Source organism: Carlito syrichta, unplaced genomic scaffold (genome assembly GCF_000164805.1).
Source record: "Carlito syrichta isolate Samal-C Ts95f unplaced genomic scaffold, Tarsius_syrichta-2.0.1 Scaffold287655, whole genome shotgun sequence".
Lineage (NCBI taxonomy): Eukaryota > Metazoa > Chordata > Mammalia > Primates > Tarsiidae > Carlito > Carlito syrichta.
This window is the reverse complement of record NW_007231751.1, coordinates 57670-82611: the sequence shown is the minus strand read 5'-3', so window position 1 is coordinate 82611 and position 24942 is coordinate 57670. Positions and strand designations below refer to the sequence as shown.

The 24942-nt window shown below is 43.9% G+C and overlaps 1 protein-coding gene across 1 annotated transcript in view; it reads left to right on the top strand.

Moving 5' to 3' along the window:
• The first annotated feature begins 4817 nt into the window (after positions 1 to 4817).
• LOC103254932 (synapsin-3-like) overlaps positions 4818 to 24942 on the top strand; it is a 57410-nt gene continuing 37285 nt past the window's right edge. Inside the window, exons 1-2 of the mRNA XM_021709906.1 lie at positions 4818 to 5289; positions 23589 to 23646. Coding sequence (XP_021565581.1) covers positions 4979 to 5289; positions 23589 to 23646 — 369 coding nt within the window. The 5' untranslated portion in view covers positions 4818 to 4978. The remainder of the gene's footprint in view (positions 5290 to 23588; positions 23647 to 24942) is intronic.

The following is a 24942-nucleotide window of genomic DNA, read 5'->3' as shown; positions in this document are numbered from 1 at the left end:
ACTGTATTAAACTTTAGAATTAATTTCAATGAATAACAAAGGATTAAAACCTTATAGACTCCGTTCATTAATCACAAATGAATTCTATTAAAAAGCAATAACTAGAAAATATTTGAAACAGTACGGAAATCTGAAAATTAAATACATTTTTGAGATGTGTCAAAAGTTATAAGAGAAATAGAGAATAACTGAATGATGATGAAAATTTCTGGGAGGGAAGCACATTGCTTTAAATGCTTTTACTGGAAAAGAAGAAAAGTTTGAGTGAATGATCTATGTTTCCATCTTAAGACTCTAGAAAACAGAAGAGCAAATTAAACCTAACCCAAAAACAAGCAGAAGAAAGGAAATAATCAAGAACAGAAATAAGTGAATAGAAAACAACGGCAAAAATTGAAAAGGCCGCAAGTCGATTCTTTCAAAGAATTTATATATATATATAAGTTCTTAACGACATAGATCAATTAAAAAGAGAGAAAAATGAATTATCAGTATCAAGAATATCAGGAGATATAAGATCATAAGATCTTACAGAAAATAAAAGAAATATTATGAACTACTTTATGCCAATGAATTTCACAACTAAGATGAAATGGACAAATTACTTGAAATCACATATTGCCAAAACTGAGATAAAAAGAAACAGAAAATATGGGTAACTTTATAAAAGAGATTGAATTCATTATTAAAAATTTCCCACCATGAAAATCCAACCCCAGATGGTTTCACTGGGAATTCTACCAATAATTTAAATAATGCCAATATTACACAAAACTCTTTCAGAAAATAAATAAGAAGGGAACACTTCCCAACCTATCTTGTAAGGTCAACATTACCCTGATACCAAAACCTGGCACAAAGACTTTGCCAAAAAAGAAAACTGTAGACCATTATTTTGTGTCATGAACATAGACACAGCAAATACTCAGCAAAATATTAACAGATTGAATCCATGAATATATAAAAAGGACAATCCACTATGTTCAAGTGGAGTTTATCTCAGGAATGTAAGTTTAACATCTGAAAATCAGTCAGTGTAATTCACCGCATTATTAAGCAAATAGATGCATCAAAAAACACATAATTCTCTCAACAAATTTAGGAAATCACTTGGCAAATTCAACACCCATTCATAATAAAAAAAACTCTCAGTCAACTAATAACACAAAGGAATTATCTCAATCTGATAAAATGAATTTACCGAAAACTTACAGTTAACATCATATTAATAATGAAATATGGATTGCTTTCTCCTAAGATTGGGAAAAAAGATAAGTTGTCTATTTTAGTCATTTTTATTCCATACGGAAGAGCCTAGCTAGGGTAAGAAGAGAAGTGAAGTTAGCAAAAGGCATTAAGATTGGAAAGAAAGAAAGTTGTTTCTATTTGTAGGTGACATATTTGTTCAAATAGAAAGTGTTAATATCTATAGACCACTAATAGAAACAATACTTAAATTTAACACCTCAATATGCTGTCAATATAGACAATAATAGTATACTAGCAGCAAATAAAAGGACAAGGAAATTTAGAAAACCGTGTCATTTTAAAACCACCACAGAAAGCCCCAAAATTGTTAGGAATAAACTTAACACGATGTAAGCAAGACCTCTATATTGAAAATCACAAAACATGTCTGAGAGAAACTAAAGTTTTAATAAATAGAGGACTCTACTGTGTTCATGAAGTGGAAAACTCAACATTGTTCAGATGTCAGTTCTACTCAGTCTATGCGATCCCAAACGATATCCCAACAGACTTTTCATACAGGATGATTTTTAAATCAATATGAAAATAGGACTTAGGATATCCAAGATAACCTTGAGAAGGAAAATCTAAGTTGGAGGACTCACTTTGCTTGATTTTAAAACTTTCTATAAAGCCACAGTCATCAAGACAGTACAAAAATAGACAGAGTAGTGGAGCCTAATAAATTACAGGCCAGAAACAGACCCACATATGTATGTACAGCCCAGTGGTGCCAATTAAGCCACCAAAGCAATTCACTGTATAAAAATATTTTAATAAATAGTGCTGGCAACCTGAATAAATGAATGGGGATAAAAATGAACTTTATAATCTACCTCACACCATGCAGAAATCAAACTTAATGAATTATGGACCTAAACAGAAAAGCTAGAACTGGAAAACTTCTGTATGAAACTAAAGGATGATATGACTGTGACCTTGGGGTTGGCAAAGATTTTTAAAAGCAGACAGAGAAACACCAACCATAAATGAAAATTTTGATAAATTGGACTTCATAAAAATTAAAAGTTTCTGTTTACCAAAACATCTGCAAGTATGTACAACAGATTTTATATATATATGTTTATGTGTATGTATATTTAGTTATAAGAAAATATATATTAAATGTTCTTGATATCTAAAGTATGGAAGTATGAGCTCATCCTATGGTATGATTGTTTTTCTTATTGGTGTGCTTTTATCTCAAGTAAGCAATTCACTTTTTTTGGAGTTATTTTATTCTGTTGAACTTTTGCTTGTGAAGGACATGAAACAGCAAGCCACATACCGATAGACATGTTTGTTGCTCATGAAGAAAATGAAACAGCAAGCCACAGACTGATAAAACATGTTTACAATATACATATCTGACAAAGAACTTGTATTCAGAATGTATAAAGAACTCCTAAAAATCAACAGTAAAATGACAAACAACTCGCCTTTTAATAAAGTGTCAAATACTTAAACAAACACTTTACAAAAGAAGATATAACACTGTCCTGTAAACCCATAAACTTGCCAAACCTCATTTAGTATCAGAGAAAGTTTGAAACACAATGTGATGCTATTTTACACTCACTAAAATAACTAAGATGAAAAAGACTTGACAACAACCAAATGTTGAAAAGAATACAGAGCAACTGGATCTCTCAAATAGAGTATGCAAAATAGAAGAACTATTATAGAAAGCATCTTGACAATTTCTTATTAAGTTAGACATGCCCTTCCCGTATGACCCAACAAATTAACTCCTAGCTATTTTCTCAAAGAAAAGATCTCTCAATCAATCTGTCCATCCACCCATCCACCCATGTCTCCACAAAACTTTTTAAATAAAAAAATTCTTATAACAATTCTATTCAGAATACCTCAAAACAGAAAACATTTCACATGTCCATCAGCAAAAGAACAGTAAGAATTTGTAGTTTATCCATCCAGTGGAATGCTACTCTGTGGTGAAAAGATATAATGATCATTGATACATACAACATAGATGAGTCTCAAAACCATTTTGTTGAGGGAAAGCAGTTATTAACAAAAGAGTAATATATTTGATTATATGAAGCTTAAGAACAGGTAAAATTAATAAATAGTGACACACATCAGAAGAGTATTTATCTATGATGCGGTGTGGATTGACCAGAAGGGACTCAAGATAACTTTCTGAGGCGATAGAAATATAATAATTTTGCCAGTATATGCTGTATATGTAGTATATACATTTACCAAAACTCAAAGAATTGTATAATTAGGAACTACCCATTAGGCCCCTACCTCCTGCTGATCAGTCCTTAGTACTGACCAATCAGAACAACAACAACTCACAGCTAGTGCTAGCCAATCAGCTTGAACTTAGGACTATATAATCACCAGGTTTTGACCCCAGAGACGGGGGTCCCCTCCCACTGTGGGAGCTTTTCTGTCCTCAATAAATCCTGCTTTCTCGCAAAAAACAAACAAAACTTGTGCATTTTACTCTTTTATGTCAATAAAAATATACAACAATCTTACCAAAAAATCTGAAATCTAATCTTATGATCTAAATAGTAATTGTTTTCAATGGGTGTAGTTTGATCTCAAATGAACAGTGTGGGTTTAAAAATAACTTATTTAATTTTGTTTAGAAAAGCAATAAATATGCATATTAGTCTGCTTGGGCTACCATAACAAAATATCACAGACTAGGTGGCCCAAATTTATTTTTCTACAGTTCTGGAAACCAAAAGTCCAAGCATGACTAGGTTCTGGTGAGAGTTCTCTTCCGGGTCTGCAGGTGGCTGCCTTTTACCTGTGTCCTCACATAGTGCAGGAGAGCAAACTCTGGTATCTCTTCTTATGAGCACTGTACTCCCATCATGAGGGCCCCACCCTCAGGGCCTCACTAACCTAATTACCTCCCAAAGGCCCCATCTCCACATACCATCATATTGGGGTTATGTCTTCAACACATAAATTTGGGAGGACACATTTCAGTTCACAGGAATATGCTTTCTAGAAAATTTGAAAACTATAAGTAAGTGGAAAGAAAAATAAGGACATGTACTGGCATTGCCAACATATAATCACTGTTGATTTATTTTATTTCCAAAATTTTGTTATTTCAACTTTTGCAGAGTTCTATAACTGTACAAAGAGATTGTATCATGACCTTTTAAATTTAACATTGCAACATGAGCGTTTTTCATGTTACTGAAAACCCTTCTTTGGGATTACTTTTTAATAGCCACAAAAAGTTCCTTGAGTAACTGTGCAGTCGTTTATTTACTTATTAAATTGTGGTTGAATGTTGATATATTTCCCAGTATTTTGCTAGTGTAAATAATACTGTGATAAACATGTTTGTGCATGCAGCTTTTTCTGTAACTGGGATTCTTCCTTTGGTTGGAATTCCAGAAAATGAAAATTGTAGGTGAAAAGGGTATGCTCTTAACACATGCTGCCAAATGCCTCTCTGAAAGGATATTCCTATTTATATTGCCACCAGCAGTGGGGCAGAAAAGTTCTCTTTCTGTTTGCTCTTAAGGGGAAGGAGGTCATTTCCACTGATGTGATTGTTGGCTTGTCTCCAGCAGGTAAGCAAAAGCAGCAGAAGCCAACTTCTGGTTGTGCAGAATTCCCCTTCGGCTCTTCTGACCAAAGTCCCACCACTCCCTCTACCTGGCAGCCTGTGCCCTGGGCCTCACCTGGACACGTCTGAGTAGGAGCAAGCCAGCTCCATCCATCCACAGCCATGAATTTCCTCCGTCGACGTCTCTCTGACAGCAGCTTTGTGGCCAACCTTCCCAATGGCTACATGACGGACCTGCAGCGCCCGGATAGCTCCATCAGCTCCCCTGCTTCCCCGGCTATGGAAAGGAGGCACCCCCAGCCCCTGGCAGCCTCCTTCTCCTCTCCAGGATCCAGTCTTTTTAGCTCCCTCTCCAGTGCCATGAAACAGACCCCTCAGGCCCCCTCGGGGCTGATGGAGCCTCCGGGTCCCTCCACGCCTATTGTTCAAAGACCCCGGGTCCTGCTGGTGATCGATGATGCCCACACAGACTGGTAAGCAGGTGCTGCCACCTTCTGGGGCAAGAGAGGAGAAGGTGGTAATCTCACTTTTTAGGGGAATGGAGGGCAAAGATTATGACAGCTGGGTGGGGTCGGAGCCTGGATAGAGAGAAGGAGACGCACAAAGTACCAAGAGGCGACCCTGTGCCAGGCCACGCAGAACCAACTCTGTGCCATGTTTTTAGGTCCACAGTCTCTCACCTGCAAATCCAAACTCCAACACATGCTGGAAACTAGAAAATGTTTCCTAATCCTTTGGGCAGCAAAGCCCCACTTGAAAGCAAGTGAGGCTATAATACTCTAAATAAGTTCCACTCAGTGTGCTTGTTAATAAGATTTGCTGCAAACATCTTAACGTGTTTGATACGGCATGTGGTCCAGAGCCCACTGGAAGTGTTACATATTACCTTTCTAAAAGCAGAAAACTTCTTAAATCTGAAATACATCCAGCAAGACTTGGCAGATCAACGTCTTTCAGCCTCAACCACCCCATTGCATAACAGGAACTTGTTATGAGGGTAGGAGAAACCAACACAGGTCCCCAGTCCTTATCCCAAGCCCTTGGGACCAGCGTGCCTGGGTGTGCATCCTAGCTCTCCCATGTACTGGCAGTCTGGCCAGAGCCTGTCCTCTGGACACAAAAGGTGGAAAGAAATGACCTGCCTTCCGGCCTTTTCAAAGGCAGAGCTCCCTAGATGGTAAGCCTCCTGGGGACAGAGACCTGACACCTGTGTCAAGATCCCCCTTGCAGCCATTCACCACATTGTTACTGAGTACCCATGAAGTTCAAGGCACAGCGGAGGTGCTCAGATGTAGTCATGAACAGATTCCTGCTTATTGCGGAACTGCAGATGGAGAAGAGGTCTCTACCCCAACTGTTTGGAACTGAGAAGTCATAACTATTATCAGTCCAGCTGGAGACATAGAATTTGCAGTTCAGAGAGTAAGCCCAAATATCGAGCCGCACCCAGGGCGGAGGGATATATGGATGGGAACCAGAGCAGTTGACAGTGGACCCATGACGGCCTTTGGGAATGAAGGACAAGGTTGCTTGTACATGTCCTCAAAGACCACGCAGTAGGCACCCAGTTAACTATGTATTCAAAGAACAAATTAATGCAGTTCACTAAGCATGCCAGAAACTCTGTTGTTCTAACATACACATATACACTCACATTCATTCCTGCAGAAGTCAACTCAGGCTGAGAATGATTAAACCTATGCTTTGCCATTTTGCTCAATAGAGAGTCAGTGTTAAAGTATGGTCAGCAGATTTAGACATCAGTTTTCACTTTTCTGTCTGGAAATCACCTCTTCTTAACCAGGGTGGTCATGTGAATCGCTGCTGCTCTGATCCAATCTGAGTCAGCTTCAATGTTGCTGCCTGCCTGGAGGTGCTCCTCACGAAGCCTTGTTATTCTGCTTATGGGTTTGAGTAAAGCCCCCTCTTTAGGTTCTGAGCTTAGGGGCTGATGCCTGCCCAGGTGTTGCGTCCAGGTCCTCAACCCTGTATAAACTACTGCTCATCTCCCTGATATTCATAATGGCTGCACAGTCCTTGAAGCTTTCTGTCCTGCTTCAACCCAACATTTTACCTTGATCTTGAGTGTTCTCTGCTGGCCATGTTATCTCAGACTCAACTATTTTTCAGAAAAGTGACTCCTTGTATGAAGATTGAGCTTAATAAATGAGAGTATGGTGCAATGGTAAGGAATACAGATGTCAGAGGGAGGCTTCCTGGGTTCCAGTCCCATCTCTACCACGAAGTAGCTATGTGACTTCTTCTAAATGAGAATAGTAATAGTATCTGCCTCATAAACTTAATGTATGTAAGTAGGGTTAACATCTGAAATAGTATAAAAGTGCATGGGCGATGCCTACTAGGTGGTAAATGCTATTTAAATGTATATTATTCTTGTAGACTATCATGATCCTTCCTGTGCAACATTAATAATCTTGACAGCAGCTCCTTGAAGGCATGCCTATTTAATATCTTCATGTCAAATATTGGGCAGTCAGGATTAGGATTTTTCCCATTATGCTATTGGTCATTCTTCCCTATAGCTCCTGGGTGATAAACTTGGGTCTTACTAGTCTCTATGCCCCTGGTACTCATGTAGCGTTCAGTACTTCTGGGCCACACTGAAGAGGCTGAAGTGCAGTGGAGGGATTCAACCAGGCAGCGTTTATATTTTGACTTTGATATTCAATCTAATCCACAGAAATGATTACTGTGTGAGTTTTAGGCTATGCACACCAGTGGGCTTATAACTTTGGCCAGAGGAGTTTCTCCCAGTATATTTCAATCACGCATCATATGCACTCATTAGGACTTGAGAAGAGACCGGTGAGTGATGCTCTTGCCCCTCAACAGGTAAAAATAGGGAGAAGTAAGAACCAGAGACCCATGAGCTCACCAGGAAGTTGGCCCTGAATTCATTGAGTATGTGTGACACAGACTTCCTGCCCCCAGCACGTCGACTTCTCACACAGAACTCCATCCGAGATTCCCCCACAAACTTCCTAACATCTTGAAGCCCCTTATGTTCCCAGCTTTCTCCAAACTGATGCTGGCTGCCTTAGAATATCAGTCTGACCCTGAAGAATCCACGAACGCCTGTGCCCCGCTGCCAGAAGCAACCAGCAGGTGGCGAGGCAGCCCCACAGTGCCCTGGTGGCTTTGGCAGAGCCTGGGCAGGCGGCTTTGGACCGGCCCCTCCAATTGTGGAACTGTCTCCAGAGAGGAAGAAGCTGTTAAAGGGAGGCTGCCCGCTCACACAGCCCCTTTCTTCCCCCTTTGAGATGTTAATGAGGGGGGAGATGATCCGAGGTCTGGACTGAGAGTGAACCCACCCCCCACGACCCGGACAATGCTGCCCCCTTTTCTACCCTTCTCAGCCCTGACACTTCTCTGTCTTCCAATTCCTGGTTCAGGGCCTTCCAGCAGAATGGGGTTTCCTTGTAGGCAGGCCAGGGAATTGCAGGATACACCACTCTTCCCCTCCTGCAGAGTCCAACTTGCAGACTCTCATTCGCCTGGGTCTCCCAAGGACAGCCTGATACCTGGTAGCATGAAGGACCTTTCTCATCTTAGAGAGTCCCAAAGCCACCTTTGCTGAGAGGACTCACGGCCAGCTGAGCATTATAAGATACTCCCTCCTGCCGGACTGCCTGTGAAGATAAGCCTGGCTAGGGCAACGTTGTAAGACCTGCTTAGCACTTGGTCTGAACTAAAGTTGATGCTGTCCTCTGGGATGAGGGGAGAGCCTTCAGTTTTGAGAACCACAAGGAAAAGGAAGAATACAACTAAGGGATTTCCAGCTCCCCGCTGCCTCTCTTGCCTAGAACTTTCCAGCAGCTTCACTGGTCTCCAAGGCCTCCTGCCCCACCTCCTGGTGACCTCACCTCCCGGTGACCTTCCACGTTACCACCAAAGTGTCTTCTTTGTGAAACACAAATCTGATCAGCTTTGCTTGGCCCCTCCCTTCCCCTCCACCCCATACCTCTCCTTTTATAATCCTGTGACGGTGCATGATTGCTCTCGAATTTGGGTAAAGTCATAAACTTGGCACCTGACCTCCCGCTAGTTCTGCTTTCAGCTGTGCTTCCTGTTTTGCTGTTTATTCCGCAGGATTCGCAAACAGCTTGTAGTTCTCAAACATACCCTTTTGCCTTAGCACATTCTATTCCCTGCTGCCTGGAGTGCCCTTCCCTATCTTGTTCCCCTGGCCAATTTCTATGCTGCCTTAAAAGTCTGCTCAGGTGTTCTCTCTTCTGGGAAGCCTGCCCTAACACACTCCACCCTGCCAACAGTGCCAAGGGCAACTTCCCTTGTGTAACTTAAAGCACATTTCATTGTGCTGTTGGGGTGCATGCTTCACTGGATGATAATGGTCCCTGGTGCTCAACACACACTAAGTGTTTAGTGAGCGGATGTCATTTCCCCCATTCCAGTCCAATCAGGCTAGCTTCTGATGGGCATAACGGGGTCTGAACTTATCCTAGGGTTCAGCAAGATAGAACACAGTCGAGAGATTTGTTTGTATTCGTTGTATAAAATCTTGGCTCTTTATTTACCTGGATGCCAGAGTAACTATAGGGCTAATATTGGAAATTGTTTAAAAAGGGGGGGGGGGGGTTGGTACTGTTACCTACAGAATGTACCAGAGCCCAAATCTGATTTTCAAAATCAAAACACTAAACCTAAAAAGAGAGAAAGACAGAGACAGAGAGAGACATCATTAACAGGTGGGGTTGGTGTACCTACCTGCTCTCAGTTTTCCACAACATCTATGGAGCCTGGATAGAGCTGGGGGGAAGGGTTTTGGGGAAGGGGTGGGTAGAAACAGCTAAGCCTTTGCCCCCAACTTTTCTCCAGTGGTCTCTGGAGCCCTGGCTCTCCTGTCCTCTTACTCCGCCTTACTTACTGGTAGCCTTGTTCCCAGAATATCTGCTATTCCAGCATTGGTCTATTATTACCTTCCCTGTTATTCCCCACCCTTCTCTGTGCTTTCTTTTTTTCTTTTATTTGTTGAGGAATAAATGAAAAGGGCATCTTTGGTTTGAAACACTCCTCAGCTACCATCCTTCCATCCCAGAGGATGTCAGACTGCACCTTACTAATCAACGGTTCATGATACCCATTTGTATGCACCTTGTGCATTTCTTTATTCTCCAAGAGACATTACGCGGTGTGATCATCATCTGCATCCCCTCCACAACTACCAGTCACCCTCTCCTAAATGGTGTCTTTGCTTCCCGGTGCCCAGAACAGGGTAGATAAGGGGAACGTAGGAAATGTGTGTTAACTGAATAAGGGGTTTGGGAGGCAGCATGCTATTGGTAATGACAAAGTTGGGAGTGTGACAGTGACCTTGATAGCATTCTTAAATCCTTTTTGTCCCCCTCTTACCTCCTACTCAATTCAACAGAAAGTCCTATTGGCCACGGCGGGAGCATTTACATCACAGAAATTGGCAAACTCTATAAATCAGGGCTTTCTGTTCCCCATCCAGAGAACCAGTTGTCAAGCATTTATTTACCAGCTCATCACTGCTCGCTGGCACTTCCCAATCTGCCTGTGGGACTTTTTTAAAGGTGAGGAGATGAGCACAAAGAAGCCACACACCGCTCAAGGAAACAAAACAGAGTGTGGCTAGACTGGTACTTGAACAGGGCTCAGTTCTTTTTAAAATCTATTTTAGAGTTGTCTTTTTTTAAAAAAAAAAATCTATTTTAGAGTTGTAGGGTGCAAGTGAGGATTTGTTACATTAGCAGGCTGCATGCAGATGAAGCTTGGACTTCTAGCTGGCCCTCTTCTCCCCTGGTAGTGGACCAGGTACCCTTTGTGTTGCCAGGTGTCCCCCTCCTTCCCCACTCCCTACCCTGGCAGTTTTCAACGTCAGCTGATCCCACCCTTATGTTAATGTGACTAGTGTTCAGGGCCCACTTATGAGTGAGACTATGCTGGATTCAGTTCTCTGTTTTATGAATGTTCACTTAGTATGATGGCCTCCAACTGCACTCAAGTTGCTGGGAAGGCCATGATTTTATTCTTCTTTATGACTGCATAAGATTCCATCGTGTATATATACCACATTTTATTTTGCACGCTTTCGGTGGGCATCTGGGTTGGTTTCATGTTTTTGCTATTGTGAATAGTATGGCAATAAACATGTGTATGTTCAGGTGTCTTTTTGGTACAGTGATGTATGTTCCTCCAGGTATATTCCCAGGTGAGGGATTACTGGATCATATGGAAGCTCAGTTATTAGTTCTTTTAGAAATCACACAGTACTTTCCATAAGAGGTTGTGTTACAGCCCAATCCAACAATCAGCTGCTTCCCTCACAATCAATCAAATATGAGAGGCAGGAGCCTGGGAGAAGTAAGTTTTATTCTGATACCATGGGATCAGGGAACAGGCTGTGTATCCACCAAAAACCTGTTCGTTTAAGCAAAGTTTTTATCTCATATTCATAATGAAACATGCAGCATCTTATCTTCTCCCCACTATTGATTAATAACGACTACATGCCTTATGATCATTACTCAGCTTCTTTCTAAATCAGTGTTTAGACCCTAAACAGTTACTGTCGCAAACTGGTGCTGAGATGACATCAATCCTGCCATTCTTCTAAGTTATAATTATCTCGAACAGTTTGAGGCTGTGTACTTTTTATCTGGTTACAGTTTTTTGCTTATTCCGGGAGTTCTGATTCACAAGGCTTGATTAAACATTATGTATAAAATTAATACAAAGATATGAAAGAAAGCAGTTGTCATTTAGAGACTAAGGAAACAGATACATTTCTGGGTTTTAAAAAGTTTCAGCAGAGCCCATTTCTTATCTAGGTTCAGCAGAGGCTTTTCCAGGAACGTGCAGCTTTGTGTGTGTGTTTCCTGCTTATCAGGGGCCTCCTTGAAGATGGTTGTGTTTCCTTCAGAACCAGCAACAGTTACTAGATCCAAGGACAGTGAAGGGAGAACAAGGGAAGAATGTTCACTTTTAAATTCAAATGACTTCTACGCTTAGCCCAACTAAGTCTTTTCTAAAGACTGTTTTAATATAACCAAAATGGCCTCTTTTCAGCCTGCAACAGTTGACCTAGCTTACATTCCCACCAGCAGTGTAGATGTGTTCCCTTTTCTCCACAGCCATGCCAGCACCTGTTGTTTTTTGGCTTATTAGCGATATGGGCTCTGTTCTTAAAAGGTATTCCTGATGGTGTCCCCACCTGCTGACCACTGCCAGGGCTTCAGTGTTTGGCATAAGGTAGATGCTGAAAAGTGTTGGTCAAACAAATGAATGAACAAGCAAATGAAAAGAGTGAGCTCTTTGAGGATGGGGTCGTGTCTTCATCATTGCTATGTGCCAAACATTTTGTGTGCTTTCCCTCACCAGACTTTGTGCTAAATGGCTGTCCTAGGTTTTCCATTTCCTAAATAAGGAGAACGGATACTCTGAGCCACAAATCAACACACACACCAGTGGCATCTGGGATCCTGCTCAGGCCATCCGAACAACTAGCCTGGGCCCTGAACTTTTCTTGCCCTTCTCCCTGCTCCCCCTGAAGTTTAGCCCCTCACGCCCCACATGCACCCAGCAGATGTCTGGGAGCAGTGTGAGGCCACAGGTGGCAGCTCTCCATGTTACAGCTGGAGATCAAGTGACCTCACTCTCCCAGGAAGGCGCCCCACCTCCAGCCAGGCAACCCCGCCCTGCCGCAGCCCTCTGGGCAGCCAGAGTGTTAGGGATGCCAAGAGAAAAGGGGGTTCCCATAGCCATTCAAACGCTCATGAGCTCAGGTTTGCAAATTGGCCATTTTAGAGAAATTGCCCTTGAATACATTTATAATATTTTCCGCCTTTTAAAGCACCAAGGGATTTCAGGCAAGGTCTTTTCTGCTCTTTTTCCTATGTTTTGATATGGAAGATGTAATTTCCTAACGCATGTCAGACATGTTTCCCAAGAGAGTTAAGATGGGAAAGAGGTTAATATGCAGAGAACTCAGGTGGCAGCACAAGCTTTAAGTCCTGGCTCTGCCACTCACCATTTTTGTGGCCTTGGCTAAGCTGCTGTGCCTTTCTGAGTCTCAGTTTGCTCATCTGTAAAGTGATCATATTGTCACCACCTTCCCTAGACTGCCAACCTCACAGGATTGGTTGAATTTCCAGTGGGAATGCCCAGTTCCTCTCCTCCACGAGCATTGTTGGCCTGCAACAAGGTCTGGTCCTACCCAGAATTATCTTTTGGAGGGTGGGCCTCTTGTAGGACCCTCAGAATATGTTCTTCTGGATCAAATAACCAACGTTTTTATCTGGAAGTTTTGAGAAAGTTGCGTCATGATTTGTGGAAGAAATGTCCTGAGTTGTGGCACACGGGTGACTGGTTCTTCCACCATGATAACGCACCTGTCCACACAGTGCTGAGTGTTCAGCAGTTTTTAACCAAAAAGGGCATGACCCCTGTGCCCCACCCTTCCTAGTCACCTGATCTCCCTCCTCCCTCAAGCAACTTCTTTTTTGTTTCCCCAGATGGAAAAAAGTTCTCAAAGGGAAATACTTTGCCAATGTGGAAGAGATGAAACAAAAAACGGCAGAAGCACAAAAATGTTTTAAAATCGACAAGTTCAAAAACTGTTCTGCACAGTGGAAAAATCATCTTGATAGGTGTATTGCATCAAATGGAGAGTACTCTAAAGGCGACTGAAGTTTAAACATATAAGAATAAGTACACAAACTTTTAATAAATAAATTCCAGGGTTCTTTGGGTCCCCCTTCATATAAGCTTCCCAAGGATAGAGATTATGCTTCCTCAAAGCCTAATACACTATCTGGTACATGGTAAACTAGGATGAATGGATGATTTAAAGAATGAATGAATGGATGCCCTTACCAAAGGCTGTTATTATTATTAAGGGAAAGTTCAAGGTCGAGGATGCTCTGGGGGAGAGTCTTTCTCAGAAACACTCAGTTGCCCAGGAATTCAGGAAGAGTACTTGATACTTCGGTGTTATTCCCAAGTCCCCTTCTTGGCCAGCTGAGAGCTCAAAGCCTCCAGGCTTTCCCTTAGGGACCAAACTGCTTCAAGTTGCTTTGGCAGAAGGCACGAGGACTGCAGGGCATTTTGGCATTTCCCTCTTAGGATTTGAAGTGTACCTGATTGGTCCTAGGGTGATTGGGACATTCCTGGAGGGTAGTGGGAGAGGATCAACTCAAAGTTGGAATCACCAGCAGTGGCTTATGGGTAGGGTTGTCAGATTTAGCAAATAATACAGGACATCCAGTTAATACTTCGATAGATAAGGAGTGAGTATAAGTCTATCCCATGCAATATTTGGGATAGACTTACACTACAAAATTATTTGTTGTTCATCAAAAATTTAAATTGTACTGTGTGTCCTGTATTTTAGCTGACCTCGCTTCCTTTGCTGGCCCTGCTAACATGGGGCCAGTGAGAGGCTGTCCTTTGAGCGTTCTTGTTTTCTGGCTGGTGAACCAAACCAGGTCCCTCCATTGACCCCATTCTCAGAGAGCAGCCTTCCCTGCCTGTGACGAAGACTGTCAGTCACCAGCAGGGAGGGAGCAAAGCGAGCAGGCAGTCTAGAGCCAGACTGCCTGGGTACTGTGGGCGCCCGTCCCTGCTCTCCCTCTCAGTCATGCAACATTGGGCAACTCCAACCTCCGAACCTCGCATTCCTCAGCAGTAGAGCAGAATCATGGAATGTCTTTCTCGAAGGGCGCTTGTAGAGATCGAAGCTAATGGCATGGGTGGTGCTGGTACATGTCTTGGGCTGTCCTAATAGGCCCTGAAATGGTAACTGTTATTAACAATTAATTGCAATTACTAATTGCTTGTGAATATAATCATTCTGGGAGCCAGGGGGAAGGAAGCCACTTGGCCTGCTTCTCAGTTCAGCTGGATGTGCTTGAGGGCCGTCTTCCAGAAGCCCTGGAGTAGGGTGTCTAGATCCTGGCAGGCGGGCAGTGCCTCCACTGGGAGGATGGGCCGCGGACTCCAAGTCACTCCCCTCCTCCTGGAGCTGGTTGAGAGGCTTAACAGAGACACACAGCTCTCTGTTGAAGACACTTGGCTCTGGGGAACACTATCCTTGTGCCTCTCCCCACAGCTTTCCCTACCCCTAAGACTCTCCTTGAACAAGGGAAAGCCCTGCCTATTTGTGTGGGGAAGCAAAGGGGCTTCTGGGATGGCTGGAGGGGGTGGAGAGAGGAAGAGCCTAATAAAAGGGGTTTTGTCACCTTCCTACTTGCTTCATTCTGTGACTCCAACACGCCACCTGGCACCACCTGGAGTGTCTCTGCACTCTTGGCCTCATCCCCCTCCCTCAGAGCACACCCCGCACCCCCTGCCCCTCCCTCTCTCCTCCCCATCCCTGGCCCTGGTGTCTGGGGGAGGGAGGGGCCCTGGGCATTCCCCAGCAGCCTACCCGGTCTCCTGGAGACAGCTCCGTTTTCCCAGGCCCGGCCCCTTTTATCAGGGAGACAATGTACGCACACAGTGAGGGCCTTGTGCGGCACCCAAGCCCCAAGCCCTTTGACTTGAGGAATTTTTCAAGTGCTGACCTCTCTCCGTGAGGTCTTTACGCCGTCCAATCCAATGGCCTAGAGCCCCTGCCGCTTCCTACCCAGCTCCTGCAGGGCGGAGGGGGAACAGTGAAGAGTTGTTACCCCCGCCCGCCCGGGTGGAGTCTTGGGGGAGAGCTTCTCCCTCGGAAACTGGGGCTCAAAAATCTGGGGGAAATGTCTTGTAGCAGAAGGGAGTGTAGGGAGAAATCTGATAGATGCTGTTTGTTCCTCAGTTTCTCTCTTCCTGGCTGCCTTTTAAAGAACTCTTCTCATGCTGCAGGATCATGGGGCCGGGGAAGCACTTTCCTCTCTGGCCTCTATTTCCTCATACGTGAAATGGTGAGGATGAAGTAAGATCATCTAATTGCCCCCAAAGACTGTTTCTGCCAGAGTGTTATTCAGATTCCTAGGCACACCCTGCCCCTCCCCACCGCCCAACACACACACACACACATTCTGTGTTGGAGAGAGTTCTCCATTTGGAAAATAAATAGACTTTGGCTGGCTTAGGAAAATAGAGATTTATTGGACATTTATGGTGGAGCTCCTGGAAGCAAAGGAAAATAAAAATGTCAGAAAGGTGGGGTCCCCGGGTCCCCAGGCCCCGCCAGGGGCCTAGGTGGCAGAAATGGCCTCAGGATAGGTCAGCTGTATGTACTCTCATCCTTGTTCCTCTCTTTTCGATAATCAGATTCCTGGGGAAGAACAAGACTGGCTTGTTCCGCTTCTTGCTCTGTGGATACTTTGGGCTTTGGGCTGGTCCCACCTCGACTGCACAAAAGAGGAAGGCTTGATTCCATCAATGCCAATGCAAATAGAGGTGCTATTACCAGAAGAAGGCAGAATGAATGCAGGACAGGTCAAACTGAGAGGTCCTCCTAGAACAAGCAAATCAGAATATCTCAAGTTCAGGAGACTTTTTCTTTTGCAAAAAATGCTAAGGAGCCAAGTTTAGAAACCACCACTTGTTTCCCGTGGCCCCCAGTGGGTAGAACTGAAACCAGTGATGAAAACAAAGAGGGAGGTATATTTCAGCTCAATATACAGAAAATCTGTCTGACTGACACAGTCATCCAAGTGGGTTGCCTGGTGAGGGAGTGAGCTGCCCGTCACTTGCAGATATTCAAACACAGCTGGGCTGCCCTTCTGGGAGAAATAATGAGGCTTAGACCACAAAGGGGTCAGGCTGCCCTTAAAGGAGGCTCGTACCTGAAACCTTCTGATTCTCCTCTCTGATGTTTTCTCTGGTTACTTCTCATGCCCTGGTCTAGCTTTTCTCTGAGATGTTGAACTGTTTCCCTTGTGAGTCTTGCCTCATCGTCCGCAATGTGACTTTCTGGCGCAGGCCCTCCGAGTGGCCTTCTTTCCAAGGAGTCCCTCGGATGAAGGCATGGGTCTTCTTGAGCAATCGCTATTCTCGGCTGGAATCTACTCCACCCTCCCCGGGTTCCAGCCTTGCCCTGGGGAAAGCAGGGCTCTGGGTAGACGCCAGCCTCATTGCAGAGTGTCTCTTCTCCCTGGGGCCTGTGGGAGCCTGCCTGGGACACAGACCCGCCTGGGACAGCAGAGAGGCCGTCTGATGGCAGGAGAAGGGATGGGGCTCCCCGCCCACTTGCCAAACCTCCCGCCCTGGGTTTGCAGGAGGGACAGGGGTGTGGGTTTCCTGAAGATTTGCACTGAGCTAATTGCCATCTTCAGAATGGGCTTAACTAAATTAGGGGCTGCCTGTGCAGCTGCTCATAGGAGACAAACCGGTCAGTGAGTGAAGGGCCAGGTGGTAGGAAGAAGCACAGGCATAGAGAAATATGTCCCTACTGCACAGAAAACAGCAGCACAGACTCTGTGACAAATGGTCTCTGTCACTTGGCTTCAGCTGACAGGAGAGATGACAGGAGCAGTGGAAACTGCTGGGCATGAAGACCCATGTCCCCCCTGAGGCAGCAGCTGCAAGCCACTCAGCCAGTTTTTATCATGGGGGAATAAGGGCCTAGTGTTACCAGTTACTGATCTTCACAGGAACCCAGAACTGTATATGAATTTTCTATTTTAAAAGTAAAAGTATACAATTTAAGCTCAAGAAAACAAGACATTGGGGGCTCTATGAGGTCTACCAGGTGGCAACTTCTGATAAATAAGACAGGAGTTAAGGTAAATATTTGGTCTAGTTCTTCTTCTGGGACGTCTCCTAGCTAGACTGTAATAGACTGTAAATGCCAAGAAGGCAGGGGGACTGTTTGGTTTAGTGCAATTCCAAAGGCATAGCACAGTGCTGGACACATAGTATATCCCAGATGGATGGATGAATGGTTTGGTGGATGGATGGATGGATGGATGGATGGATGGATGGATGGATGGATGGATGGATGGATAAATATGTGGATGAATGGATGAATGGATGGGTAGGTAGATGGATAGAAGGATAAATATGTGGATGAATGGATGGGTGGGTGAATGGATGGATGGATAAGTGGATAGACAACTAGATGGATTGATAGTAGATAGATTGATAATAAATGCTCTCAGCCTATCCTGTGCCCTGCCTTTTCACCTTGATAGACCCCACATCCTCTTTCTAAGCAAGACACATCTGAGCCTTTCCTTACCAACATGCATCTGATCTCCCCTATGCCTCCCACCTTGTCCTCAGTCACATTAGTCTGTGCATTTTGTTCCTAGTACTCCTTTTTATCTGGCTTATTTTTTGTCTTTTCCGCAAGCACATAAGCTCCACAACGACAGGAACTACATCTGCCACTGCATCTGCTGTATCTACCCTGTGTCTGTGTGGTGTCTGGTCCATATGAGGCTCAATAAATAGTGACTGAAGGAGGAAGTGAATAAGTGATGTGAGCTGTAACCAAGTCCTGCCTCCCAGAACTTTCTTCCCTCTCGCTGTCGGAGGCTAATGGAGATGCATTTGTCACATCCTGTGACTCCAGGTCCTGCTGGGTCTCAGTTTCTTATTTCTGCACATTCATGTACCAGGAGTCTTGCCACCCTCAGAGAGTCCCACCCATTCTAGTTCACTGGAGCCCCCTCATTCCATGGAGGAACAAGAGGGTGCCCACTTTGGAAGGTCCCCTCTATCTGGCAGGGGAAGGGCCAGGAGGGCAAGCTATTCTTTGGAATAAAAGATGGAGCTAGTTTCAGATCTTAGGGTCCTCTGTGTTCTGAGGTCCTGCCTTGACCACGCCTCTGTCCATCCAGCCTGCCATGTGACTCTCTTTGTCTTGCTAACTGGGAAAGCCCACTTTGCCTTCCCTCGTCTCCTGCGTGGCCCCTTGTCCATCTCCCCTGCTTCTGCCTGGGCCACAAATGAACAACTGATGTGTTGCATCATAAACATGAAAATCTCTTTCTGTCTCTCTGCCCCACCCCCAACAGGGTGATCTGTGGGAAGACCTGTGCCTGAGACAGGACATTCCTCACCCCTCCTTCCCTGTGAGGGCATCGCCAAGGCCCTGTCATGTGGATTCCACATACAGGGCAGATTAATTGGAAAAAATGCCATGTTTGGTCACAGGTGGATTCTGTTTGTGCTAATCTTCTTTCTTCTGCCCTTCCCGCAGCCATGAAAGAACTCACTACTCGTTCCTCATAAATCCCTCTCACCCCATTCCCCCCCCCCAAAACTAGGGATTTCCCGCCCCAGGCAGCATCGGTTTTATAATATTCTCCTTCCTGGTGCCTCAGATGTGGCAGTAAAATATGAGACCACCCACAGAGCCAGCATCGTGGTAGAATCAAGAGCTTCCCCCACCTTCTTCCCAAGGCCAAGGACTTGATTGATTGGCTGAGGTATTCAGGGAGCTCCTTATGAGATTGAACATATTAAGGCATTAGGAGGAGGCAGCTAATGGGAGACAAAGCCCTTGGGCACAGTGGGTTCATCCATTTTGCCTGAGGTCAAACAGCCAGTCAATGACAGAGGCAGCAGCCCCAGCCCCCAAAGCCATCTAGAATTCCAGACCATCCCTGCCCTTCCCTCTGCCAGACAGAGCTGTTCAGAGGCAGCTCAAGCCTGAATGAGCCCCCGGCAAGGAGGCAGCAGTCTGTGTGGCCCATCAGGAGACAGACTTCTGACTCTCAGCCAGGCAGGGGGATGGACTGCCTGACCCTCAGCTTCGGCCCCAGCCTGTCTGCCAGGGTCTGTGGTAAACATTCCAGGGATGGGCAAAACAAGTGTTTCTCCTGGAAAGGTAAGGACCGTCGAGGCCAGAGCTGCTTGGGTGGTATTGGTGTGGTGCAGAGTGCTCTGGGTTCCAGGGTAGAATCGAGTTGAGGGCTGCAGCTGTGCAGGTTGGACATCGTACAATGACCCCACATCGTAATCCATGTAGATGTGTAAATTCATTGCAAAGGCGTGCCAGTAGATGGCAGTAAAGTGTCTTAAGGAAAGGCTGCCCAAGGACTGTCCCTGGAAGACATTGTTCCTTTTTACCAGGTCAACAAACTTTTGTTAAGCATGTGTCTCATGCCTTCGCTCCTTGTGCTGGATACTGGAGATACAGTAAGCATTGAGGTTCAGTCTCTGGTTTCCAGGAGCTCACAGACTAGGTATTTGGGGGCAGGGGAGAGACAAGTGATGGGCCGTGACAACACGGAGTGATAAGTGTTGTAATGGTTTTAAGTACATAGTGTTATAGGCGCCAAAGAGGGGGATGCTCAACCCAGCCAGCAAGTGAGATGCTGACAAGGAAAACCACTGAGCATGTATCACCTGTGAGGGACTTGGAGCATGAGAATGAAGCAGCCAGGCAGAGGAGAACGGGTAGCCACGGAAGCAGAGAGGACAGCATGTGTGAAGGGCCAGAAACACAAAAGCATAGGACGTATTTATGAAAGCGGAGGAAGTTAGGTATGGCCCTGAAGTAAATGGAGAAGTGGACCATCAGTGAGGGTCCTGATCCTGAAGGATCCTGGGGCTCTGGACCGAATCCCCAAAATCTTAAAGTTTGAGACCCCTTAGAGGTCATGTGCACACAGACTTCTCCATCTGGAGCATGTGGGAAGTGATCCCTGCCTTACCACCTCCCAGGGTTGTCATGAGGGTCAGAGAGGAAGAGGACCACCTCTGTTACCATCACCATCCGTCACGCATCACATCTGTGGGACAGATCAAAGGGAGGTGAATCATAATTCTGCTTGGTAGCCCCCAAGAGGGTAAAATTGTTTTGTTTGTTTGTTGTAGATTCTGCTTCAGGCCCAGAGCTACATGCTTGGGGCTTAGTATGTGCCAGGAACTATCCTAAGTGCTTTATATGTCTTGTTTCATCTAGTCTTCACAACAACTCTGTGAAGTAGTTACTACTATTATGCCCATTTCCCAGATGTCTAAACTAAGGCATATGGAGGTTGACAGATTTACCCCAAGTTGCCCAGCAAGTGAGTGAAAGAACTGAAATTGTATCCAGGATTTCTGCCCTGAGTCTACTGCCCTCTACTACTTTGTTGCATAGAGGATTAAGTGAATTTCTCCCACAACCATCCCTGGTGGATACTGTCACCACTTGACAAGAAACTGAGACCTCTCAGAAAATTAAGTGCCTTGTCTTAGAACACATGGTAAGTGAGTAGTAGAGTCAAGATTTTGCCCAAGTCTGTATAATTCCAAATCTATGCCTCCCAGTATGGAATCATAGTTTACCATCCTGAGGTCTCAGGCCCACCCAAGACTTCTTTTAAACGCAAGCTAGAGAAACATCTGCCCTGGATCCTCTTGACAGCCACACCCCTCTTGGTAGGCAGAGGATGCAGCAGAGCCAAGATGATATAACCCCTAAGACCCTGCAGCTGCACCCTTAGACCATGCTCTGGTGCCTAAGCCCTAGAATCCCCTGCTCAAAGGGACCTTGGCCCAATTCCAGGGCCTGTACAGGCCAATTTCTTGGTATATCTTCCCAGCAGATGGCCAAAGGGACAACCATTTGGGGAAGGTAGAGGAGTAGATGAAGCTTGGCCACATGGTCTGGGCCATCAGCGGGTAGAAAATCAGGGAGAATCATGGGTGAAGACCAGGAGCTAAGAGCTGCCAATCCCCATGCCTCCCTGGGCTGGGTGGAACTCTAAGAATTCTAGGAATCTAAATTCTGAGTCCTCAAGATCATTATGAAGTTGAATTTGTTAAGAGAGGAAGACAGACATATTTTATTTAAATGTTTGTTAGCTTCATTTATAAATTTTAAATATTAGACGTATGACACATAGGACTTCATTTGTTGTTTTACTCCAGGCCCCACAAATACTAGAGATGGGCCTGTCCCAGTGTCTGGAATTTGCTGACCCAACCTTTAAGGATTCGTGATACAATTTACAAACCATGTGAAAAGGTTCTCTTTGCATGAGACTGGTCGCATAGACACTTTATTGGAGACTATTGCTGGGAGAAAAAAAAGAAATCTTGCTTTTAAGTCATACTAAAAGTTCCTGTACCACTAAAGTCCTGCCTAGCTGATATCTAAGCCCATGAACATTTTAAGAAAAGTGGCATCTAAGAGTGTCAACCAGTGACTCAGACAGTCTTGGGAGTAGTCTGGCCTTTCTGAGAGTAGATGGAGAGACTTTGGAATCAGACAGACCAAAGCAGTCAGAGAATTTATAGAAAGGATTCTTTCACAAATGGAGACTTGAAAAAATAGATGGTGACATCCATCTTCCAGGTAAAAGAATAGAAGAAAAAACTAAGAAAAAGGGTCTTGAATGTCATGCTTACAAGTTATTGATTAGAACACAGTCCTGTGACCACACCTACCTGATGGGAGAGTTGGGATATACATTGTTTTGTGCCAATCTAGAAGCTCTCTTACTTGGAAAAAGGAAAGAATGATAAGTGGTAAGCAAAGAGCTGTCTCTGTCCCAGAGATTATGGAAATGCTTAACATAGTACCCAGTTTATAGCAAATGATTCAGAACTATGTGTTTCATCATACCAACAGTCAAAATGAGCAAACAGAACCTTTTGCTTCTTTTGTGTGTGGGAGGATATCTAAACCCATAAGCACCCCAACTTTAGCTGCTGTTTTTCAGAGTTAAGCAAAAACACAAATGTGGAATTAGAAGTCCTGAATTAACATCCCTTAGGCAAAGTATTTGGTCTCTCTGTGTTTAGATTTCCTTATCTCTAGAATGGAAATAATAATACCTACCTCATGGTGGTGGTTGTCTTGAGCATTGATGAGAAAGGCTATAGGTAATAATACCCTATAGTACAGTAAGTACTAAGCATTTTTCCATCGGAATCTTTACTCATTTATTCATTCAAAATATTAGCTGAGCTCCAACTGTGTGTTAAGCACTCTGGTAAGTGTTGAGAAGAGAATGATGAATAAAATAGATTGTTCCTGACCTCAAGGAGCTGTGTTAGAGCTAGGTGGAACATAGGCGGTAAACACAATTACTAGTTATAATTCATTATCATTGTCATAAGTATAACAAAAGAATATGAAAAGAGAGTCTATATCAGACGAGAGATGAATCATGGGTCAAGATTAGGATGTTCATGAAGAAAAATGGGCAAGTGGATGGATCTGAGAAATAATTAAAATCTAGAATTGATGGGGATAGGAAGGGAGAAAGAGGTAACAAGGATGATACCCATGTTTCTGCCTTGAGTAATGAGGTGTTCTAATAATGAAGAGATAGAGGCAGGAATGTAGAAGAAAGCTGATGGAAGAATAGATAGATGATTGGATGGTTGAATGGATGGATAGATTGATGGATGATGGACGGACAAAGGAACAAATGAGGGCTGCCTTATTACACAAACGGACCAACAGAGAAATGAGTGGATGCATAGATCAATAATAATAAATTGTTGGTGGAATATATAAGGTATAACGCTATATAATACTACTGCTATATTTATTTGCATAGGATTTTTATCTCATTTAATCCTTAAAATAATGCTTAAAAGTGTGTAGCACAGTTTTTCACACTGTTGTTTTACAGAGAATAACATTGAGACACGGGAAGGTCAAGTGACAAGACGAGACTATAGCTTGAGTGTCTAATCTTCCCATCTGCTCTCTTCCTCCTCTACCACAAACAGCTTATAAAAATGAGAAAATTGGCAGTCAAGATGGGAGGAGAGAGTGGGGTGGTTGAGGATGTCCGATATGCACCTCTGGGTCGAGGTTGTGGGAAGAAAGGAGAAGAGGAAAGCAGTTTGTATTCCTATTCAGCGTGTTTCTTCCTCTCCTTTGCAGGTCCAAGTATTTCCATGGAAAGAAAGTGAATGGAGAGATTGAGATTCGAGTGGAACAGGTAGGTGAGAACCTAGTCTTCAGCACTTTCACCCTCACCTCTTCTACCACTGGGGCCCTTCCCATAAGCATCCTTGGTCCCCATCTTATGTGACCATAATGAGCTAGGATTACCAGAAAAGTACCAACCTACACCTGGGAGTCTCATTAATTACAGAATTATTTTGACAGTGATTTTCAACCTTTTAAAATTTGATCAGAGAACCTTTCTTCGAAGGCAATGTTAGATAGGAGCTCATTCTACAAAATAGAGATAGGTAGATCTGCTCTGGCGGAATGAACATGAAGAGCCCAAAAGTTTGTGCTCCATCCTGTTCCCCGAGGTCCCCAAGGCATCTTCTTACAACCACTTGGGTCATGGTTTAGGAACAGAATGGATTTGAATCCTGGCTCTTCGATTCTCTAGGTGTTGGGTAGGTGACAATCTCTCTGGGCCTCAATTTCCTTGTATCATTGTTGTTGGGAGTAAATTGTTGAAAATTTCAAAAGTGAACAAAGTCATGAATACCAGCTCTTGTTATTACAGCTAATATTAATATCCATGTTCCTCATTTTATGTGGAGAGAAACATGGACTTGCTCAAGGCCACATATGGGGGCAGTGGCAGAATTAGTTCTGGAATCTGTGGTCTTCTGACCCTAGTTCGAGGGTTACCCCATTCATTCAGTGAGGACCCCCTCTCTGTCAAGCACTGTGCTCGGCCCTAGGAGAACACATTGGAGCATGGACTTTGGAGCCATACTCTAGGTTCAAATCTCAACACCACCCTTACTCACACATGAACTTGGTTAAGCAATACTTAAGCTCTCTTTCTTGGTTTCTTCATCTATACAATTGGGGCAGTAATAGCATCGGCCTATGTTCTTGGGGTTGTCATTAGGATCAAATGAATTAATCCATGAAAAGTGCTTAGAACTTTAATACTAGTGGTAACTTCATCATTAATATTCATAATAGTGTTAGGGTAGAACTACCATTATTATTAGAATCAGCACCAGCATTATTAGCATACTAATCAGGCACTAATACTAATGTATGGAGCAAATGAAAAAACTAATCAAACTTTGGTGTTAACACCATTGAGCTGGATGTAATAATAACTGCTGAAGTCAACATGTTAGGATATGCAAGTTTTATTTGTTCTTTGTAATCTGAATTATTTCAGGGAATCTGATGTATTAAATGTATGATTTGAATTAAAATATGTGGGGTTTAATGATTTAAGTTTGCAATGAATGTTTAAGTATTTGCAGAAATCTGATTAATTAAATGTAGAAGTTTAGACCTACTTAGATGC